At 56.0% G+C, this 22,266-nt stretch overlaps 1 protein-coding gene across 3 annotated transcripts; it reads right to left on the reverse strand.

Moving 5' to 3' along the window:
- Positions 1-954: 954 nt before the first annotated feature.
- STARD3 (StAR related lipid transfer domain containing 3) lies at positions 955-21,966 on the reverse strand. 3 transcript variants are annotated; one of them, XM_058705304.1, is made up of 15 exons: positions 21,824-21,966; positions 10,027-10,299; positions 7,158-7,235; positions 6,708-6,785; positions 6,534-6,587; positions 6,022-6,139; positions 5,715-5,813; positions 5,438-5,490; positions 4,997-5,089; positions 4,279-4,341; positions 4,019-4,114; positions 3,577-3,656; positions 3,377-3,481; positions 2,182-2,275; positions 955-1,715 (listed from the first exon to the last, which is right to left on the reverse strand). In XM_058705304.1, the coding sequence occupies exons 2-15, from the start codon at positions 10,246-10,248 to the stop codon at positions 1,611-1,613; spliced, it is 1,338 nt and encodes a 445-aa protein (XP_058561287.1). In that variant the 5' UTR covers positions 10,249-10,299; positions 21,824-21,966; the 3' UTR covers positions 955-1,610. The 3 variants fall into 3 exon arrangements, with proteins under 3 accessions (XP_058561287.1, XP_058561288.1, XP_058561289.1); XM_058705305.1 differs by lacking the exon at positions 21,824-21,966 and adding an exon at positions 10,579-10,600; XM_058705306.1 differs by lacking the exon at positions 7,158-7,235.
- Positions 21,967-22,266: the final 300 nt, after the last annotated feature.

A 22,266-nucleotide genomic window follows, 5' to 3' on the forward strand; every position in this document is an offset into this window, starting at 1 on the left:
GCCTGGCTCTCCTTCAAGGGGAGCTGGATGGCTGCTGGGGAAGCCGAGCACCCAAGGGAAGCAACTCACGGTGCAGGAATACACGTTGCACGGAGTGGGAGTGAGGAATGAGGACATCACTGGGTGGACACAGCAAAGGGCACGGGAAGAGGCCACACAGGAGCAGAAGGCCTTGCCGGAACAGCACAGCGCCCAGCAGCTGGAGAGGCCCATGGGCACCCACCTGGGGCAGAACTGCGCACTCCTGATTACCAAAGCAGCACGCCTGATTCTCATTTTCTTCTAATGACAGCCCCATGATCTAACGAGTCTCATTTTTACAAAGCAGGAAATGGAGGCTCAAAGAGGTAGATTTACCCAGGGTCACACACCTAACAAGGCCCAAGATAGTACCCTTCTGGCCGTATGCTAGTTGCCCCATGGGAAGCCTGCGGGCAGGGAGGGAGGAAGGAGGGCAGGTGTGGCAGTGGCCCCTGTTAGTGCCCCCCCCACCCCTCGCCTGCCCCGGGAGCTGACTCTATGCTGCCCCTAGTGAGTGTGCTGGGGGCAGAGAGGGTAGGTGAGTGCAGCAAGAGAGACCCAGGGAGACCTGAGATGCCTCGGTGACCCAGGAGCCCGGGCCCCACCCCAGGCCGGCTGTGGGACCCCAAGGACAGTCAAGGCCTGCCATGCTTGCTGCTGGGGCCTCTCCTACCTCCCCCCAGATCCTGGGCAGGAGATTTTCCCCTGACTTTCCCTCAGAGGAGGCCTGGCTGGGGGGGGGGGGGGGGGGGGGGCGGGGAGCATTTTTCTCTGACCAATTATCTGTCCAGCTGGACCGGTCAGGAAAGTGGGGTGTTCAGGAACTGAGTCCCCAGTGGCTCCACCCTCCCTCTGGCTCTGCAAGGGTGTGAGAGGGTGTTGTCCACAGTGCTGCACTTCTCTTCCTTCCAGAGGCCAGGCAGGAGGGGCTGCTTTTTCTTTTTTTTGAGTTTGTTTTTAATAATTGGCTCAAATTACAAAGGTCCCCAAGGAACCCTGGGGGAGGGAGAGAAACCGGGAGTGGCAGAAGTTCACTGCCAGCACCCACCCCCTACCTGCCACCCGCTCCCCAACAAGTGCATATGGAAAAAGGTCCCAGACCCTTTAAATAATCCTAAAAAACCGTGGTGAGAAAGCAGGCAGATGAAGGGGCTCCTGCACCTTAACACTGGTGCCAAGGCCCGCCCTGACCTCTGTCCTGCTCAGGGCCGTGGCCCTCCCCCATCAAGTCTGAGGCTCCCATTCCAGATCCTGCCCCTGGCTAGGTAGGGGAGCGCAGGTATCTTCCTCCAGGAGGCAGGGACAGTCACTGTGTAAACATCAGTGGGACAGACCCCACTCGCCTCAGCAGCAGGGCCCTGGAGTCCAGATGCTTGACCTCACAACCTGCTCACAGCCATGGCTCCCAGGTCCAGTGAAGCACGGTGGAAGGTGGTAGCTTGGGGCCAAGGTGCTGCCACAGGAGGAAACCTCTTCCCGCTGCTTGAGGCCAGGTCTTCTGTGGGCAGCGGGAAGCTCCACTGGCCCCCTCTCTGGCTCTGAAGGCTGTGGTGACAGGACCCTGGCCTGCAGGGTGGCGAGGGGCATGGTTACGCCCGGGCGCCCAGCTCTCCGATGCGCTGCCGCAGGTGAAAGGCAAACTCAAACATGGTGGCTGCGAGGCTCTGGTGGATGAGGTACCGGGGCAGGCGGCCCTGGGGGGAGGTGGGAAGAAGTTCCAGGATGGCCTGTCCGCAGCAGGGGCTCCCCTCTCAACAACATGCGCCAGTGCGGGGGGGGGGGGGGGGGGGGTTGGGGGGGTACCCTGGGCCAGAGCAGCAGGTGCAGGTGCAGCTCCGGAACACAGCCTAAGCCACCCTCTACCCCTCACCCCCGGCAGGAAGAACACGCTGTGCCGGGTCCTGGCACCAACCACACAAACAGACCTAGGAGGGGCTGGCTTGGCAGGCAGCCACTGCTCCTTGGGGCCTCTGGAGTCAGAGGTAAGGGGAGGTACAGGCCCTCCAGCGACTCAGGATGAGACCATCTTGATCCTGCCCCAAATTTTAGCTTAAGGAGGCAGTGTAGGTGAGGCCTTGAGCAGGATGGGAGACCCCAACGTCCCCCACCAAAGTCCCCTCTACTGTACCCTAGCCAGCCTCGCGGCCTCAGCAACCCCACCTTGAGATCTGTATTAAGGATCCAGATGAAGGTGCAGACTCGGGGGTTACTGGCCGACTTGAGCACGATGAAGCCCCCAGGACCATTCTCTCCCCTAAGAGAAAAGCACCATTGGGGGGGAACCTTGGAGCCAGGCAAGGCCTCTGACCCCACTCCACACTCCATTTCTGGCCCGTCCTGGACTGGGGTGAAAGAGGGAAGGAGGCTACTGGTCTAGCAACTGCCACTCTGCCTGAGCAGGGCCCAGAACGGGTGTCCCAGAGGCTACAGAATACAGCCCTCTACCCCACCAGGTGACACTCGAATCCTCCTGCAGCGCGCCGATGTTGTGCACCCCCAGTGGCAGTGGTCATTTTCTCTGTCCAGGGATTCTCGGTCAGCTCCGGCTGTGAGGGGTGGGCTGTGCTCGCATTTCTCACCCCTGCCCAACTCAGGGAGCAATGCGGTGGTGTCAGGAGGGGGTGCTCTGGGAGGGGGTGCCCTCCCTGGCAGTGGGCAGGGCATGTCCTGTCACCAGTCACTTCCCTCACAGCTCCACTGAGAACTCCCAAGCTCACTCCGCGTACAAGGAAGTCAGCACCCAGAGAGGAAATAAGCCTGTTCATCACCCAGGAGTCTGGTGTGCCAAACCTCATACTCCACCAACAGTGCTCTCTGTGGAAGCCCAGGAAGGATGGGGAGAGCGGAGAATCGGGGAGGAGGCCACCTGCAGCACTGGGGTCTAAGGATAGACAGCAGGAGAACTGGAGGATGCCTTGGAACAGGCAGCAGGAAGACTGAAACTCCTCTTCCTCTGGGGGCACTTCTGAGCACTCTGGGGACCGGCAAGGCAGCGGGGACCAACTCTACTCAGGTAGGAAGGTCAAGCTCCAGAACACAGAACCTTCTGCTCAGGTCACCTGGACCGGCGCGACCTCATGGCTCCCAGCTCCCTTCCCCTGGACTGGTCCCTATCCCTGGAGCTGCCCTCCGGCCTGGGTGGTGTACTTCCAGCCATTAATCCTCCCCCGTCTCCAGGAGGCAGAACAGATTAGCAGGACTAGGGGCTGAGTGGGGCAAAGCCCAGCAGGACAGGGGACAGGAAGGCGGCCTCAGCAGGAGAAAGCGCCCAGCTGTACACACTGTACCCTCCCCTGTCCTCACAGTCACCAGGGGAGGGGCCAGCCGGGGTGACCCTGGCCAAGGCAAGGCTCACCTGACATATTTGTGTGTAGGGGGCTTGGCGCAGTGGGTAGTGGCGATGCCCGACGACAGGTATCGGTCTCTGCGCCGCTCGATGCGCCGCACGTTCACGAAGTCCCTGGGGAGCAGGAGTGTTAGACTGGAAGCAGGGAGCCAAGCCCAAGATCCAAGGGCAAGAGGTCTGCCTTAGAGGAGAGGCTTGGTGGTGCTCACCTTGGGGAGACCACCCCGCCCGCGGCCCCCGAAGAGACATCGTAGGAGATGAGGGTGTTGTCCTCTACTCGCTGCAGGATCTAAAGGCCGTGAGGGGAGATGTGAAGTACGGCCCAGCCCAGGAAAATCCCAGTACCTCAGGGAACCCCCACACCAGCCTCCTCTCTGCCCAGGCCCTTTACGGAGAGCCACTTCCAGGCCCTGGGCTGGGCTTTCTCTGCATGCTCCCTCTCCATCTTCCTGACCCTCACCAGGAGGCACCGTTACCATCATACCCATTTTAAAGACCGGGAAGCTGAGGCACAGAGCAGTTCATGACATGACCCAGGTCCCCAGGGGTAACTGGTCATGCTGGGGTATGACTGCACCCTAATCTGCCGTGTTGCTCTGCCTCTGCCCTGAGAGGTAGCCAGGCCAGGCCCCCCCTGGCTCTTCGGCTCACCTGGCAGGCAGTCACCGTCTTGTTCCACAGCACCATCCTCTCGGGCTGCAGGATCACCTCCTGGTACACCAGCTCCGCGGGGCAGGGCAGGAAGGTCTGGGGCAGGGCGGGCAGAGGGCTGGGTGGCGCCAGATGTGCTTGGACACATCAGCCCCTCCCCCTCGGTGGGGAGAAACCTGCCAGAAGGCAGGAAGCCCCTTCCTGAAGTCTTAGAGCAGGAGGCTCCAGGACACTCCAGCACACCTGCTTCCCGCACTCACCTTCAGGATGAATGTCTTCCCATGAAAGGGAACCTCAATGGTATACACAGTGTCCCCATATTCCTGTGGGAGTGACAGAAGCGTGACAGGGAGGTGGGTGGAGGGCATGGGGGAGGGCACGGGGGGGTGGGCTACCGGCAAAAGAATGGGCCACAGGGCAGGTTTTTAACAGCTTAGGGTAGAAAACTCCGGGAGTTTGGGGATATTCAAGTAGCCACTAAAAAACAGTGGTTCTGACAAATGTCCAGCAACGAGCAGAGTGAGGCTTCTGATATCAAGCTAAAGGACAGAAGCACAGCTACAGCCGTGTCTCCAGGCTGGCCAGGGCTGTTGAGAGGGACTGGCCAGAGAGAGGGACGGGGACGTGTCCCCCTTTTTCCAAACTCCCTGCCATCTCTTTAGATAATGTTGTTTTGATCATGAAACAAAACACCAGACATAGGGCAGAAGCCTGGCTTCCCCTTCAAAGCCAGAGCTGAGTGAGGAGAGCAGCAGGGAGCTGAGGATGGGCGTGGGGCCACGAGCAGGGGGAGGGGGCAGTGGAAACATCCAACCCAGCCCAACCTCCTGCCAGGTGGTGACCCCAGGGCCCAGCCCCCACTCCTGATGCAGGAATACGGTTCCAAACTGTGCAATTCTGAGGGCTTCTCAGGCCTCAGAAAAGCAAGCAAAACTCTCAACACACATGAGCAGGTTAGGTGGGAGAGAAGTTTCTTACATTGTTCTTCTCAAACTTCCAGTTCTCCTCCTGGGCCAAGATCTGGTCCACCACCGCCATGGCCTCCTTGCCCTGATGGATGTACTCCCGTTCCTGGCCAGGGATGAAAGGCAGGGAGGGGTCAGCCTGAGGCCCATACCCTACCTTGTTCGTGGCCAGTTCTTTCTCTAGATACTCCACACACATGGAGTCTGGGTGGTCTCTCGGGCCCTGTGGGGTCCCCCAGGTGCTGTGGCTGCTCGCCTCCGGGCCCCAGGTATGAGGCAGACCGGTGGGCCTGACTGATGGTGAGCCAGACACGCAGGTGCACGACGACTGGCATTTGGGCTGCCTGAGGTCCATGCTCTGCTGGGAAGGCCCTGCCCACCCTGGCTGAGCCCAGCACTGGCCCTTCTCCGAGGTGCCCACTCCAAAGGTCAGGCGAGGTGGGCAGCCAAATACCTGGGCAGAGAAGATTTTCTTCCCAAGGTCTTCATCTGACTCGTTGTCAGACCCTGCAGAAAACAAGCACAGAGACATTAAGAAGGTGTGGGGACAGACTGTGGGGACATAGTGGGGTTCGGGCATAAGTGCAACGTAGCGGGGAGGACAGAAGTACGTGTAGAAGAAGGTTGCTCACTTTCCCCAGAGAGCCAATAGAAGGAACAGAAGGAACCTAGCCAACCCACTCCTCATAAAGACCCTCCCTGAAAGCAGTTCCCCATCCACCAGCCCTCACCTGCAAAGGATTCTGGGGGTGAATAGAACTGGCCCTCGGATAGAGCGCCAGAGAAGAGCAGGGGTCCTCGGGCGACAGCAGCCTGGGCAGCAAGATACCCTGGGGGAGCAGACATGGGCAGCCATTGTCCCAAAACAAGGACAGTCATGTCTTAGCAGCCTGGGGTCCCCCCAACTCCAAGCTCATCTTTAGGCTCTTGGAGGCTGTTCAGAGCTGGCAAGATAGCTCAGAACTGGCTCTCATGCCTGAAAGTCTCCTCTCTTAGGGCTATGATGACCCTCACTGCATCCCTTCCCCCAGCACTCACATCGCTCCTCCTCAGCCTCCTGTGGTAGGACTTTGAAGTCAAGGAACCAGGTCTCCAACCAGGCAAGGACAAAGGAGACGATAGGGAGCAGGTAGCCGAATGCCCCTTTGCTGAGCAGCTGTGGAAGGACGGGGCTGAGCTCCACGGTAGGGGGGTCGCCCAAAGCCCAGAGTCCCCTCTTGGGGCTAGTAACTCTGGCATACACCCCATTCCTGGACCAGCTGCTTGGGGACCTCTGCGGCACACACCTCTGAGACATATTAATGAATTCTGCAGCAGGATAAACTGAGGTTAGGCTGGCAGAAGGACTTTTTGTTCTTGGGGTTGTAGAGGGGCAGGTGGAAGAAGCCAGTGATGAGGATTCCTTGGAACTACCAAAGGACAGGATTCCCCCTCACCCCACCCTGACAACAGAGACAGACACCCAAAATCAGAGAAAGGGTCCCTTCTTAGGAGAAGCCCATCCCCCAGGCTAGAAACCCACCAGACCAGCCAGACCCTGAGCTACTAACCTCAGAGAGGATGACCTTGACAATGAGGAATGCACTGGACACCAGTGTGGTGACCTGCCCAGGGGAGGAAGGAGGGAGAGAGGGCAAACAGGCTGGGGGGTGAGTCCTCCTCCATACCATCCCTTGCACCAGCCCCACCAGAGCCTGAAAGCTGCGGGGAAAGTGGCGTCTTACCGCAATCACCCACCAGTGCCGGAGCCGCAGCACAGCATAACCCAGGAGCAGTCCCGAGAAGCGGAAGAAGGCCAGAACCTGGCGGGGGGGGGGCAGGACACAAGCCATCACCGGCAAGCCACTGCCCTTCCCCCTGCCCAAGGCTGACCTCCCCCAGGTTCCCTCTACATGGGCATGCATGCCTTGGCAGAGAATGGTTGAGTCAGTGTTTCTCTGGGGACGACTTGGATGTGACCTTCCTAGACAGGGGTCTACTCTTCCCCTTTACGCTTGGGGCTCTCTGAAGGGAGAGCCTTGTTTGGGAACTTTCTGAATATTGAGAGCTCCCTGAGGATGGGAGCCAAGTCTCCTTGCTCAGATTAGTGTGTGTGTTGCAGAGAGAAGAGAAGCCAGCCAGGGAGTCCTGTCCCTGTGTCATCTCTGCCCCCAGGACCCCCTAAGTCCACTCACAAAGATGTCAAAGAAGGAAGTTTTAAAGTTGTAGTGGATGATCTCCTGCTCCAGGTTCTTCTGGATGCCTGTGTTGGTCTGGAAGAGGGAGATATGAACAGCTCTACAGGCAGAAACAAGTCCCCAGGGGTGCCCTCACCTCTGAGGATGGGGAGGAGACAGGGGGAGTGTGGAACCTGGAGATGCTGAGCCACTGCCCAAGGAGGGCCCTGAAACACCAAGGGAGCTCAGCCAAACTAACACCATTCATTCCTCCAAGCGCCAGGCAACCTAGACAGGCAGGGCCTGGCTCCAGCAATGACATTCGAGGAAACAGTGTGCAGGGAGGGGGAGTCTTGGAGGCTCCAGGGCTGTGTAGGGGAGGCTACAGGCCCTGTGCAGGCAGGTAGGGCTGGTAGACTGGGCACTGGGAGCCTGCCTCTCACAGAATCTCATCTCCCTCTCACCACTATGGGGCTCCATCTTCCCAGGCAACCATCCATCTGGGGCGGTGGGGACCGGGGGTGAGCAGCGGTGTCAGACGGAGCCCCGGGTGGCAAATCAACTGATCCGGTTTGTGCTTAATGGGCAAAATCCATCATGGTGCTGGAGAGGATGCCCAGCAATGGAGACGGGAGTGAGCAGACTGGTCCTCACCCCTGTCCCTGCCTTAGTCACCCACACATTTTCAAGGGGAATCCTGATACTTTGGCTGGGGAGGGAGAGGATGTGGATGGACACTGAGAGCCAGACCACAGCCCGACTTCTCAGGAGGAATGGAGTGCCAGCCCCCTGGAGGACGGAGGACAGAAGGGGACTCCGGGGAGTGGAACCCAAGAGCCTGGAAGGTGAAGACCCTTCATGACCACCTAGACTGGAGTTCCTAATCTCTGGCAGATGATCCAAATTGAAGTAGGGAGGCTTATTAAAGATACAGATGTTCAGGCCACTGAATCTCAGACTTAGCTGAGCATCTGGAATTTTCATACAGTTCCCAGGTGACTCTGATGCTTAGAGCAGGAGCCAGTAGTCTGGGCAGCCGCCTCAATAACACTTGAAGGCCCCTGCACATCTCCACCATGTGCCTCTATCTCAAGACCACCCTGAGCCTCATGGAGTCTCACACACCACCCCTCACACCTGACATCCCACCCAACCCCACCCCAGCTTGGTCTTCCTCTTCCTCTTCCTCCTCAGACTGCTCCCTCTTGGGCCCCATAGCCCCTCTGACCCCTAACAGTCACCGTCCCTCACAGCTCTCCCTCTGCTTGGGCATGCACAGAAGCTGAGGGCATCCTGACTCGGGGGACCTGAGTTCCAGCCCCTGCCAGTCTCTGGCTACGAGACCTCGCATGGGTGTTGCAACCCTCCTGGGGTCCTTACATCCAACGCGCAGCACCCAGTCTGTTAGAAAACTAAAAATATATATGCTCTAAACCAGGAAAATAAAACTACAAAACCGAAAATTATCCCATTTTTAAATAAGTGTCTACCAAGTGAAACATTATGGCTAACTCCACTAATGGTTACAGTCCAGCATTCTGAACTTTTCATTATGTTTGAAAACAACTTTGAGATTAGATTTTTTTCTTGTTCTGCAAGAATTCCCAAGTATGTATAATGACTGCTGAGCTATTATAGCCAGTACATCTAGGTGATTTCAAAAGTAAAATTACAAAAAAATTTTTGGCTGTTTCCGGAAAAAAAATATATTTTGAATGAAGGCTGTGGGTGAATTTTAGTGCTTGCTTTGATGCTGGATGGGATCTTCAAAAAGAAGAATGCCTAAGACCTCAGAAGCTCTTCAAATGGCTCTGGACCTTGCTGGCCTCTGCTTTTTCATTGGCAGGATGGTCCTTAAGATCCCCCAGGGCTCAATCTTGTTGAAGGTGCCAGTTCATCTCTGTGCACAAAGGACAGTCACCCTCAGAGCCCTCCAGCTCCACACACCCAGAATCAAATTTGTCCTCTCCACCTCTAAACCAGCCCCTTCCCCAAACTCCTCACTTCTATCAACAAAGTCATCCTTTTTCTATCACTGAGCCTGAGACCTGGAGAAAGGGCACCTGCCATCCTGAACGCTGACCCATTCTGCAGAAGGAAAACAAGGGAAGGCTCAGAGAGGCGGAGTCCCCTGCTGAGGTCCCACAGTGAATACAGAGGGGGAGCCAGGACTGACTGAGCCTGGGATGCTTTGCTCCCACAGCTCCTGCCTCTGTGGTTGGGGCCTGCTCTGCCCTGTTGGTGCCTGGAGATCAGGTCCCACAAAGCTGGCCAAGCACTGCCCAGGGGGAGGAGGGTAAGGACCCGGCACTGAGAGGCAGCTCCATCTCCAGGCTGCTAAGTGGCATCTCACCAGCCTGGAGAGGCCAAACTGGGGGGCACCGGAGAAGTGTCCAAAATGGAGAGAGAGCTAGGAACCATTGAGAACTGGGAGTTTTTACTGGTTTGCTCCCCCACCGTACCCCCTGCCTTCAGCACAGTGCCTAGGATACAACAGGGCTTTGAAAAATGTTTGTTGAATGAATGAATGAATGGAGCCAGAGAGCAACATAGGGCAAAAAAAAGACAAAGGTTTCAATAGTCCAACCAGAGTCCACTGAGCTGTTTCCTCCTTTCTCAAGAGTGTCCACTAGAGGGCAGGTTGGCACGGAGGTGGAGAGTGTGAACTCTGCAGCCTGAGGGTCTCGGTTCAAATGCTGCCCTCCTTCGCATACTTGCCGAGAGAGCCTAGACAAATGACTCAAGCCCTCTGAGCTCCCAGCTATTCTGATCTTCCTGTTCTTCATCTTACCTGGAAATCTGTCCTGCCAGAGAGGCAACCCTCCCAGACAGCTGGTGCAGCAGCTAAGGCCCGGATGACCCCCGCCCCAGCCTTGGCCCCACTCACGTTCAGCTCAATGATCCAGAGCAGGGAGATGAAGAGCAGGTCGAAGGTGACAAAGAGACAGAAGGTGCGGCGGACATCAGAGATGGCTCGGCGCTTCTCTGGAGGTGGGGGGAGGAAGTGGGAGGAGAGGCCCTGGGAGTGGGACAGTGATGAGCTGAGGGAGGCCACGGCCGGCAGGCTGCGCTCCAAGTCACGGGCCAGCTCCCCAGACAGTCTGTTCATCCTGGTGGGCCCCCACCTCAAGGTGGGGAAGGCGGGGCCTCAGCTGCAAGGCTGGGGAGAAGCAGGGCAGCTGGGTCAGGTCACGCGTGTCTCGTGTCAGGGGCGTGGAGGTCCCATTAACCTCCTTCATCCCTTCACGCACAGCCCCAGGGACCCCGTCTGCTCCCAAACACATCTGCCCCCTCACATCTCAACCCCCTGGCAGCCCGGGGCCCTCCCAGCCCAAATTCTCTCCTGCAGCCCCACTTCTGGGCTGGAGGGATTTGAGCATCCCTCTCTCTCGGCCCTCCTCACCAACCCCCGGTAAAGCCCAGCGGCCCCACGGTTCACCCTTGGAGGGCTCTGGGGTCCTCCCCGCTGCTTGAGGGCACAGCCTGCTCCTGCCAAGCCCAGCCCTGTGGTTCAGCCTCCGGTCCTGTCAACAGCCTCTCGGCCTGCCCCCACCCCCAGGAGAAGAGGGCCCCAAGCTCTGTTCTTTGTTTGCCAAGCACAAAGCCACATTCCCTCCCAGCAGCCAGCCCTACCCTCCCACCCCCTAATCCATGGCAACTGGGAGGGACTTCCTAGAGCAGTGTCTCCGTCTCCGAGTGCTCTGCACTGGGACAGCGGGTATGGAGAAAGGACATCTTGGTCCCTTCTCTCTAGCTCCACCCCACCACCCCCATGTCAGGCCCAACCACCATCCTCTGGCCTGGCCATTACAACTAGCCTAGCGGGCGAGTCTCCAGGCTGCCTCTCTCACCCTGTAACAACACTTGTGCACAGCCAGAGAAAGGCTTTCCAAACACTGATCACACCCTGCCATTCCCCGAGCCCTCCAGTCCAGGCCCTGCCAGCTCTTCCAATGGCTCCTCGCACAAGGCAGGCAGGGCTCACCCCCAGCGCCACCCTGGCCTTCTTTTAGGTCCCTCGATGTGGCAGCCTGGTCCTGCCTGGGGCCTTGGACCTAGCTCTCCCTTCCCCAGTCCTTCCAAGAAGCAGCTCAAAAGACCTCTCCTCAGAGCCCGCACTCTCCTGCCCCCAGTCACAGTGTCTTGTCCTGTTACAGGGCTTCACATTCTTCCCTCCGTGAACTCGTCACTACCCAAAATGGTCTTATTGTTTTACAAACCCTACAGGTACGGGGCTTTCACCTGACTGGTAATTGCTGTCTCCTGGTGCCTAGCACGATGCCTGGCACCCAGTGGATGCTAGACTGGCTGCTGAACAAATGGGGGCTCCAGGGGGTCTCCTGGTCCTCAGCTCCATGCTACGCAGCAGAGAAATGGGGCAAATCCTGAAGAGGGGAAGAACCAGCCACTGCCCAAGGCTAGGCCAGAACTCCACTGCCTACAGAACACTGTGCCCTCGGTTGTGTTTCATGCCCACACGGGGCAGGATGGGTCCTTCCACATTACAGGTAAGGCAGCCAAGACTGAAGGGTGAATGGACCCACCCCTTACCTGTCTGTGTGACCATGGAGCTGAAATTCTTACAAATGTTAGAGGCAGAGGGCCTCGGAGCACTCCCTCCCTGCCACACGGCCCCCAGACCCAAGGTCTCTACTCCACCAACGTGCTGGCAAGGAGCCTGAAGAGGTTCTGTTACCTGGGCAGGGCGCACAGCATGGTCGGTGCCTTACACTTCTGCTGCTCCATCAGAGTCTCCCTGAATCTTCTCTCATGCCAGCACCAGGGGGCAGGTTTGGGGGCCAGCGAGAGGGGAACCCTAGATATTGGTCTCTGATCCTGGGACGGCAAGATCTAACCAGTCTCCCCCCTAATCTGTTATCATTTCATACCTTTGTTATGTCTACTACTGTTCTCAGCAGAGGCACCCGGCCCAAGGCCACCCCTGATACCACACTACTGGGGTTGCCGTGCCCAGCTCATCTGGTACTGAAGGAAAGCTGGGCCTAGCTCTGGCAGGACGCAGTAAGAGAGGGATGTGACAGGCTGCCAGCAATGACACCTATCCCCAACATCCATCCACCGGACCTGGTGCCAGACTGAATGCTCAGCGCATCTCTCACCATGACAGGGCCGCAGCTCCAGGGCAGGTGACATTTCCTGGTGTCTAATAGCCCTCTTGTCTGCTGCCAGACCTGTCTCCATCTCTCTTCCTCCTTCCTTCCTGTCTCTCTCATAAACTACTTTTCTGTCTTTGTGTCTCTGTGCCAGCCCCCATCTCCCCACTTCATGTCTATCTTTCTGGGTCTTCCTCTCTAAGTCTCTCCCGTCTGTCTCTCTCCACCACCATCACCTCAGTCTCCCTTGAAAGTCTCCCTTTCCGCCTGTGTGTGTGTGTGTGTGTGTGTGTGTGTGTGTGTGTGTCTCGTCTTCCCTATCTGCTCCTCTCCCTCTTCTTGAGTCACTGCAGGGTGCTGTGGCTTCCCTATTCCCAGCTGCTCCCGAGTCTGTCTGGCATCCCCCCCGGCTTTCTCCCTCCCTCCCTGGGGACAGGACTCGGGTGGTGGCAGTGTGGTGTGAGATGCCACTGGAGCGGCAACGGCACCGACACTCACACACGCAGACATCCTTTTTGAAGCAAGAGACACAGATGGGGGCTGAGAGCACAGGTGTTGGGGGAGGCCGGGAGAGCTGCAGACACAGGGGAGTGTGGGAGCCATGCACGGGGCCTCTGAAGCAGGGCTGGGGGCAGCCGGCCAAGAGGCAGAGACAGGGGGCTTCTACGTCACCCTCCCCTATGAAAGCTGCTCAGAGTCCAAAGTAGAGTAGAAGGAGCACCAGTCGGGAATGAAGACCTGAGCCCCACTCTTGGGACAGCCATTGACCCCGAGTAACTGAGCAAGTCCTCACAAGCCCCTGCTGCGTTACCTGAGGGAAAAAGTCAGTGATTTTTTTAAACCCCCTTCTTCAAGCAAGAGAAACTTAAGAAAAAAAGAAAAAAGAAAAGAAAACCCTACTTGGAACCTTAATAAACAAGAAAGAAAAACAGACTGTTACAGGTCCTGCCACAGAAGGTGCCACAGAGAGCCTCACTTGGCAGCCTTTCCTGGGTCACCCTGGAGGCACCTCCTTGGGCGCAGTTTGAAAACCGCCCACTCAGATGACTTCAAAAGATCTTTGAGCTCCGTCAGACTGCCTGCCAGTCCAAGAGGTGAAAACCATCTTGGCCTGGAACTGCCCTTAACGGTCCCCAAAGCACTGTTCTCTGCCCCCCGGCCCTGCGGGTGGAAGGTGGCAGCTGCGAGCGGAACAGTGAGGCCTGGCCTCCCCCACACCACCGTGCCCACCGTCCTGATGAGGGGGAGGCAGGAATGAGTGCCGTGGGCCAGAGACAGCATGGCTGCCGCCCAGGCCCATGGGAGCAGCAGCCCCTGCCGAGCCCAGCCTCCGCGGTCACCTCTGCTGTCCTTGCTCCCTGCCCCGCCCACGTGCCTGCAAAGGTGTCTGGAGTGGAGCGGCACGTTATGGCGTGAAGAAGTCCGTCCGGGACGGACAGAGCAGACTTGACACTCACCCATTGTGTGTTTTAGGGGAAGCGGAGCTGCTAAGGCTTGGGCACCGGGGCAAGGAAATGGGAGGCTTTATCATCCCTGGTAAGGGAAGGAGGGGTGAGGGGAAGAGGCAGGCCACTGGGCACAGTGGATTACTCCAGTTCTTGCAGCTCCTGAGGCAAAGGGGAGGGGCAGGCACGGCCCCCAGGGCCTGCCAGGCCTTCTCTTACCCTAGGAAATGCCAGTATTGGCCAGACTGAACGAGGAGCTTTTGGGTAGGGTCCCAGACTCAGGACAGACAACGGCAGGCAGCTGACATCATGGAAAGAAAGCTGGACCCTGAGGTCAGGGTTCAAATCTCAGTCTGCCTTTAGAAGCTGTGCAACCTGGAGCAAACGTAACCGTCCTGACACTCCGTTTCTTCAGCTGCGTTAAATAAAGGCAATGTTAATATATTTAATGCCTTAGAACTATACCCTAAAATGATTCAAATGGTAGATTTTATGTTATGTATATTTTACCACAACAAAAAAAAGCAACGATAATTACTACCTAGTCCTAGGGCTGGCATTTCTAGAAGTGTCAGAAGTATGGTAGGTGCTTGGTCAGTGGTGGCTGAGACGGAACAAGTAGCTGGCAAGGTCATTCAGGTAAGAGGAAAAGTCGGGGGGCGGGGGGGAGGGTGCTTATATACTACAGCGACATGTAATGAAATCACCCAAAAGGCCTGGGTTCAAATGTGAGCTCTATAAGTCCTCTCAAAGGTGACCCAGAGCAAGCTCTCTTAAGCCTAAAGTCTGGGTCCCCTACCTGTGCATAGAATGGGCCAAGTCATTCCAGCTCCAGGCAAAGGTGAACTCCCAGGCTGGAGGCGGGGGCAGGAAGCGGGGGACTGTCCTTGCTCCCTGCACAGGCTCTCTGAGGAAGTGCCAGTGGTGCCCAGTCCCCCCTGCAGTTCCAAGCTCCGTCCCTTCAGTCACCCCCAGATCCCCATTTCCGTAGCTCTTAGGGGACAGAGGCACAGATGAGGTCCTTGCCAGCTCTCAGTCACAGCCCAGACCACAAGCTCCAGCCACCTCTCTGCAGCTCGAAACCCGGACTGCCTGCAGTTCCTGGCTGGCGTTTCCTGGCCAAGGCAAGTCTTCAATTTGAGCAATGCCACTTATTCACTGTACAAGCCTCAGAGGCTACATCTGGAAACTGGGGACAATGGTCTTGACCCTGGGCTATCGGGGGCATCAAAGGACACAGTGATGCACACGAAGTGCCCAGAACGGTGTCTGGCTCCACAGAGTAAATGCTCATTAGACGTTAGCCACTGCCACCACTGCCATCTGAGTTTCCTTGCCCTTTCCCAAGCCCTGACCTCCAACAGTGGCCTGGCCAAGCTGTACCAGGCCCAGTGAGAGCTTATTCCACAAAGCTATGCTCTGTGGCCCCGGGGAAGGAAGACCAAGTCTCATCTCTATCCAGAAATGACCCACATTTCTGGGCAGTGTGGCTTCTCCAAAGCTTCTCTTGAGGCCAATGGGACAGTGGACACAGGCTCTCAACACCTCCCTCACCCCATATTCCTCAGGAAATATGAGCACTAGCCCCCACTGGCCATGGAGGCTTCCCAGTGGAGTCCCTTTCTCCATACAAATCAGGAGGAATCAGTAAGGCTGAGAAAGGACTGGACTCCAAGCTTAGAGAAGTTTCAAACCCTGGATTCCTGCTTTACTATCCCCGGACGTCTCTGCGCCTTAGTTTTCTCCTATGTGAAGTGGGGATAACAACAGCACCTACTTCTTACAGGCATTAAAAGGATTACGTGACTTGTTCAATGCAATGGCCTAGGACAGCGCCTGACACAGAAAGATCACTGCATAAGTATTAACTAGTATGACATCCCTGCCTCTTCTTTAGAGGAAGACAAAGTCTTGAGCTCTGACAGCCTCCATGAGATGGCTTTAAGCCGGAACTGGGGCTGTTCTGGGTCAAGTTCCCCATGTAATGCCCAGGTTAGTGGAGAATCCATAGACAGGCAGGAGGCCAAGGCTCCGGGTGTGGAACAGAGTTGCCCTAGCCTGTGTCCTGCCACTGGCCAGCCTGGGAGGGAGCTGGTTCAGGGAGGCCAGGATAGCAGATCAAACAGGACTGCAGACCATCCTGATGAGCCAGCACATAAGAAATAAATCTGGCCTAGCACTGGCCTGTGATGGCACCCTGCAGCCACCCCTCCTTTACTCGTCACACTCCCCACCAGGAGCTGTAAAGATGAGGAGTTGGAGGAGGCAGAAGGTTGCAGAGGCCTGCCCACAGTCCCCCAGCCAGGATGGGGTAGAGCTGACCCCGGGGTCTCTGCTGGCCGGGAAGCCAGGTGTCAAAAGACCCCGAAGAACTTTATGGCCAACCAGTGAGGGCTTGTGGAGAACCCGGCACCCTCCCCTCCACATCCAAACCATCAGCAAATCCTATTGGCTCTTCCTTCAAAATCCATCCAGTATCTGCCCACTGTTCACCACTACCACTACTGTCACCCTGTCCTAACCATCACCCCTCATCTGCCACAGCTTCCTGACCACTTCCTTGTCCTCATCCCAGGTCTGTTCTCAACACAGCAGCCAGAGGGATCGTGGTAAAAGTCAGACCAGACCTCCCCAATGCCCCAAACCTTCGATGGCTTCCAGTTCACCCTGAGTAAAGGCCAAAGTCTCCATCCTGGCCTACAAGTTCCCTCTTCCCCTGGTCTATTCCCCTGAACCCTCTGGTCCAGCCACACTGGCCCCTCTCTGTTCCTTGGATACCTCAAGCATGCTCGCACCCCAGAATCCTTGCACCTGCTGTCCTGTCTGCAGCTCCTCCCCTACAGCCCCCACCCTTCATCCTCTTACCCTAATTTACTCTTCTTCACAGCGCTTATCACCCTAGACATATTATAGGTTTACTGGTCTGGGTTCACTGCCTGTCTCCTCCCACCAGAATACAAACTGCACAAGGGCAGAAACTCTCCATACTTTGCTCAATGCTGTGTGCCCAGCACCCAGAATGGCACCAGGCTCACAGAAGACATTCAGGAAATGTGCTGAACAGCTATTTACACCTTTCCCTACAGGGGTGTGAGCACAGGTGCACAGGTACACAGTCACACCGAGCCCTGAAGGAGCAGCCCCTTCTGGTCCAGACTGTTTCTCCTGGAGCTGGACTCCACCCTCTGCTGGTGTCTCACCCCACTTAAGAGTCCAGGCACCCTCTCCACCAGCAGGCAAGGGGAACTGGCACCCTAGACACCAACTTTCAGGGAAAAGGCTGGAGGTGAGCTAAGTTCCTTGGATAGTAAAGGTCAAGAAGAAAGGATGTGCTCCCTTAGAAAGACTCCAGTCCTCCTCTCTTGCTATGGGGGTTGATCCCTGTCCCCTTCCCCTGACACTTTCCTGACCACTGGCTGCTCCCAGGACACACCATGGCCGGCAGGTCTCCCTTCCGTGTTTTCTCATTCTGGAATGACCTCACCCCCGGGCTTTCCCACCCCAGCTCTCCCTCACCCTCCAGGCTTCCCCAACCCCAGCTCTCAGGACTCTGGCTCAGTACTTTCCTTATCAAACAGCTAGACTTGAGCCTCAAAGTCATTTTTCTTGAGTGCTTTAGGCCTGGGTCACAGTGTTTTGCCATGGTACATGTCTAAGAAGTTAACTGATCTGTGAGTCTGTAATGCCCACCCTGGAACAGGTGAAAGGGCATGAGTCTGGGGACTGAGCATCAGACCTGGAGTCAAAAGCCCAAGGCCATTCTTGGGGCACCTGAGTGGCTCAGTCAGTTGAGCGTCTGACCCTTGATTTCAGCTCAGGTCATGATCCCAGGGTCATTAGATCAAGTCCTGCCTTGGGCTCTGTGCTGTGCATGGAGCCTGCTTAAGATTCTCTCTCCCTCTCCCTTCCTCCCTCCCTCTCTCTCTCGCTCTCTTTCTCTCTCTCGGGGCGCCTGAGTGGCTCAGTCAGTTGTGCGTCTGGCTTCGGCTCAAGATCTTACGGTTGACAGGTTCGAGCCCCGCATTGGGCTCTGTGCTGACAGCTGGGAGCCTGGAGCCTGCTTTGGATTCTGCGTCTCCCTCTTTCTCTGCCCCTCCCCCACTCATGCTCTGTCTCTCTCTGTCTCAAAAATAAATAAACATTAAATTTTTAAAAATGAAAAAAAAAAAGATTCTCTCTCTCACCTCCTCTGCGCCTCTCCCCTGCTTGCTCATGCTCTCAAGGAAAAAAAAAAAAAAAAAAAAAAAGCCCAAAGCCATTCTTCATTAGGCTGTGAGCCCTTGAGTAAATCAGTCTCTCTAAACCTCAGTTTCCTCATCTATAAAATGGGGATAGTATAGAGACCACTTCACAGAGCTACTGAAAGGATTAGAAATAACACACGCAAAGTGTCTATGCTTAATTAACAGCAGCTATTACTACTATTAGGAGCCATGAGACAGTGTTAGAGGCAGTGTCCTGGGCCAGGCATGTACACACGGCACTCTGCCCAGACTGAGGGTCCCATCTGTGCTGCTGGACGGAAGGATGAGCCTGGCTACAGAGAGCTGACCCAGGATGGCACATATTAGGCTCTACTGTACTTCAGGGCTCAGTGGCCTGTGCCATCAGCCCTGGCACAGTTGGCTTATTGGCCCCCACTCTGTCCCACCACTAGAGAGTTTGCGAAGTCTTCTAGAGAAGGAAGAGTTTAAGGAGAGGAGGACACAAACCAGGCTCCATTTCTCCTTTCCTTCTGGGGAAGTGGAAAGGGGAAGAGTCGAGCCAAAACAGAAACTACATTCATCACCGTACAGTGCCCCCTCCAGCCCGGACATTCTGATGGTACACTTTACTGGAAAACCTTAGCAGGCTAAGATCTACTCAGCTGTCCTGCCCCGTGCACATGCCAGGCCCTGTTGAATGTCGGGATGCCCTGGCCTACTCAGGGGCTGGTGAGTCAGGCCCCACCACACCTGTAGTGCTACTGGATAAAACTTGGGAGCTAATGAGGTCAAGTTCTCAAGGTCAGCCTGGAAAGGGCCAGTCATCTTCCAGGAGAGATCTCAGTCCTATCAGCCCACTCAAGGGAAGGTCCCACAGGCAGAAAGGAGTTCAGCACAGACCCCTCCCAGCACCAGCTCTGACCAGACAAAAGCCACGGTCAGCCTTTCCCTTTCCAGAAAAGGTTCACAGGGATACACAACTGGTCAGATGGGATGCCTTGCTTGTCCCCTGTCCTATAGACATGGCAGCTGCCCCTTTGGGGGCTGGGACCTGGAGGCAGCTTCTCAGAGACAGCTGTAGACCTGGAGTCAAGAGACAGTTCTTGAAGTTCCTGCTGAGTGACTTCCCCTGAGTGTCAGCTTCCTCATCTGTTAAATGGAGCCAACAATCTCTACCACTCAATGGAACAAGTATGAGCTGCCAAATACACAGGACTTTTGGTCTCACCCACACCTCCTCCCCAGTTTGGTGTGCAAGAGCTCAGTCTAATGCAGCATATGAATTGAGAACCTATAACATGTCAGATACTGTGCTAGTCCCTGGAGATGTTTAGGGGTTCTGGGTCTGGTGAGAGAGGCTAACATAAATAAAACACGGTGCCATACTGTAATCAGCACTTTCAGTGAGGAACAAACAATGGACTGTGGGCTCTCAGAGAAGCATCTGACCCAGGTTGGAGTGGGTGAGGTTGGGAAAGCCACAAAGAGAGGAGCCATCTGACCCAGGCCTTGAAGAATCCGCATCTACCAACCACAGGCAAGGAAGATGAGCATTCCAGGTAGGCAAAGGCCCAGACTCAGGTCTAAAGCATAGGCCCAGCCCACAGGCTTTCAAGCTGACTACCCCAGGGGGCCTGCCCCAAACACCAGGCACCAGGCCTTCACACCTCTCCTGGGCATGGTCCCCACGGGCTCCTAACTCAAGGAGACACTTCCTCGTGGTCAAGCAAGAAAAGGAATCCCCAGCCTCAGCAGAGGAGGCTGCCTCTGCCCTCTTGCCCACCTTAGCCCTCCCCCTGAAAGGGAGTCAGGTGCCCATTCTCTGAGTCCACCCTGGTCTCTACCTCCCTTTGGTAATTTCATCCTCTTGCTCTAAGGTCCCTCACTAATTGTCTGCTCGTCTGGGAAGCCATTCTTGGCCCTCCTCCCCATGGGTTCCCAGAGCTCTGTGTACATTTCTCTAGAATTAATGCTTGCCATGTAACAGTCATTCACTTCCCGAGTCATTTCCTGAGCAGACTAACATCAGGTCTGGGTTTTTTCCATTCTTGAATCCTCACTCAATAAATCCAGATCCTGCCCCCAATGCCCTCCACCCCAGCATTTTATTTACTGACAAAAAGCCAGGCTTTGGAGTTCTGGAACAGAATGAGAAGTAAGCCACATCAACTGTTCTCAAGCAGTTTAAGAAATTAAAAATGATAACCACCGCTCTAGAATGTTCTTATATAAGCAGTAATGGTTAAGGTTTATTTATTGAGCATTCACATGCTATTTTAAGCCCTACACATAATTTCATTTAATCCTCACGGTAACTCTATGAGGTAGGCACACTGCTATCTCCATTTTACAAATTAGGAAACTGGGGCGCTTTCTTCATCTAAGTCATAAAATAGTGTCAGAACCCACAAAGTCTGATTTGAGAGTCTGTTTGCTCAACCACTGTTCTACTATGGACAGGGTGTTGTAGGGACACAGGGGGTTGGTGTTAAGTCTTCAACAGGGTAGATGGAAGGAAGTCTACCCAGAGGTGGCACTGTCTGAGCTGAGCACTGAGAAGGACAAGTAGAAGGTAGCCTGGCAGAGAAGAGAAGGGGCTTCCCAGACAGAGGGGCTGGTATGCAAAGGCAAGGAGACACAAAATTGCAAGGTGTGGGCAGGCGGCTGCATGTTATTGGACTTTAGGGTGCACATAGGAGACTGGCAGGAAAGAGGTCAGAACCCAGAGAGCTCTGTAAATAGTGCTAGGGAATCAGCCTTTTCCCCACAGCAATGAGAAGCCAACAAACGGTTTTAAGCAAGGAAGTAACACTATGAGACTTGTGTTTTAAAAGGATCACAAGAGTTAGTTTGGAGTCTGGGTTGCAGGCAGCCACGACTGGAGGTTGCTAGCAAGCCACTGCGGTTATCCTGGTGACAAACACATCAAGGTGGTCACAGAAGAGATGGAGGCACAGGATCAGGTTTGAAGCATGTTCAGGAAGTTGGCCGGACTGGGTCATCCCACTGATGTGGGAATTGAGGGAGAAGAGGAACTGTAAGATAATTTCCCGTTTCTCGCTGGGATGGGATGGCAGAGGAAGAACGCGCTTGCAGAGAAGGAGACCAGTTGAAGTGACCTCCAGCCGAAGTGGAGCTGTCCAACTGGTAGCTGGATGGCCAAGTCTGGGGCGCCAAAGAGGGGCTGCACTGAAGAAAGAAGTCGATCTGAGCGCCTGTTGGGCCTTTAGGTGGTGTAAAGCTGAAGCCATGAGAGTGGATGAGACCATCAAAATTCAGTGTATAGTGGGGGCTGGGCAGGAGAAGAGAATGTGAAACGGTACTTCTACTGTCAGAACAGTAGGAAGAAAATAAGGAGATGCTGACGCGGAGGACGCCAAAGGGGGCGGGGTGTCAATTATATCAATTAGGAACGAGTGTCACTGGTGTTATGCACCTCTAAGAACTCAAGAAAGATTCTTTAAAGGGCCCTTTTGATGTCAGGAAGTCATACACTGCCGTTTTCAAAGGAAGTTGGGGTAGACCGGATGACAGCGAGACGCATACCTGCTGGAATGTATATATTCTTCCTCTTTCAAAGACCCTGACCCCTGCCCACATCCAACTCCTGCCCCCTAAAACCCAGATTTCGTCCCTCGCCCCTCCCTTCACAGTGGAGAGCGAGGCTCGGGAGGACAATCGCGGACGCCCTCACCCGGCGCTCTCGGGTGGGCGGGGCCGAGGAGGGTCTGCGTCGGAGCCCCCAGAACCCCGCGTGGGGCGGAGCGAGGCCGAGCAGAGGAAGGGGGCGGAACCTGGGACGCCGAGGGTGTGGGAAGGGTCGGACGGAACCAACAACGGACACTAGGCAGAGAGGTGGAATCCGCTGGCAAGACACAGCCCTCGTACCACCCGGCCCCAGTGACCTCCCCCGGACCCACCTGCTCCATGTCAGCCACCGACCGTCCTCCTCCAGCCCCAGCCGCAGCCAACCCCGCAGCCCGGGCCGGGCCTCCGAGCGGAACAGGATCTCCCGGCGGCGGCGCCGCTTCCGCCGCTGAGCCCGCCCCACAGAGCGAACAGGGACTTGCGTAGACGTGCAGCCCCGCCCCTTCGCCTCAGTCTCCGCCCCCAAGCCCTTGGGCCTCGTCCCGAGAGCCGGAAGCGAGGACTGCTTAAGAGGTCTTAACGGTTGGGGAAATAGGAAAGAAGCCCAGGGGCATCATCATTGTTGGGCCCCAGAGGCCTGGTACTGTGGGGAAAAAAGGGGAACTTCCTGAGGGGAGGTCTTTGGGGCTAGGGGACAGGTCCTTTGGAGGACTCCACTTACTCTTGAAAGTTCTTTCTCTCCCTGCCTCTTTCAGCGATCCCTAGCAGGATCTAG

Source organism: Neofelis nebulosa, chromosome 16 (assembly GCF_028018385.1).
Source record: "Neofelis nebulosa isolate mNeoNeb1 chromosome 16, mNeoNeb1.pri, whole genome shotgun sequence".
In the NCBI taxonomy this organism is placed as follows: Eukaryota; Metazoa; Chordata; class Mammalia; order Carnivora; family Felidae; genus Neofelis; species Neofelis nebulosa.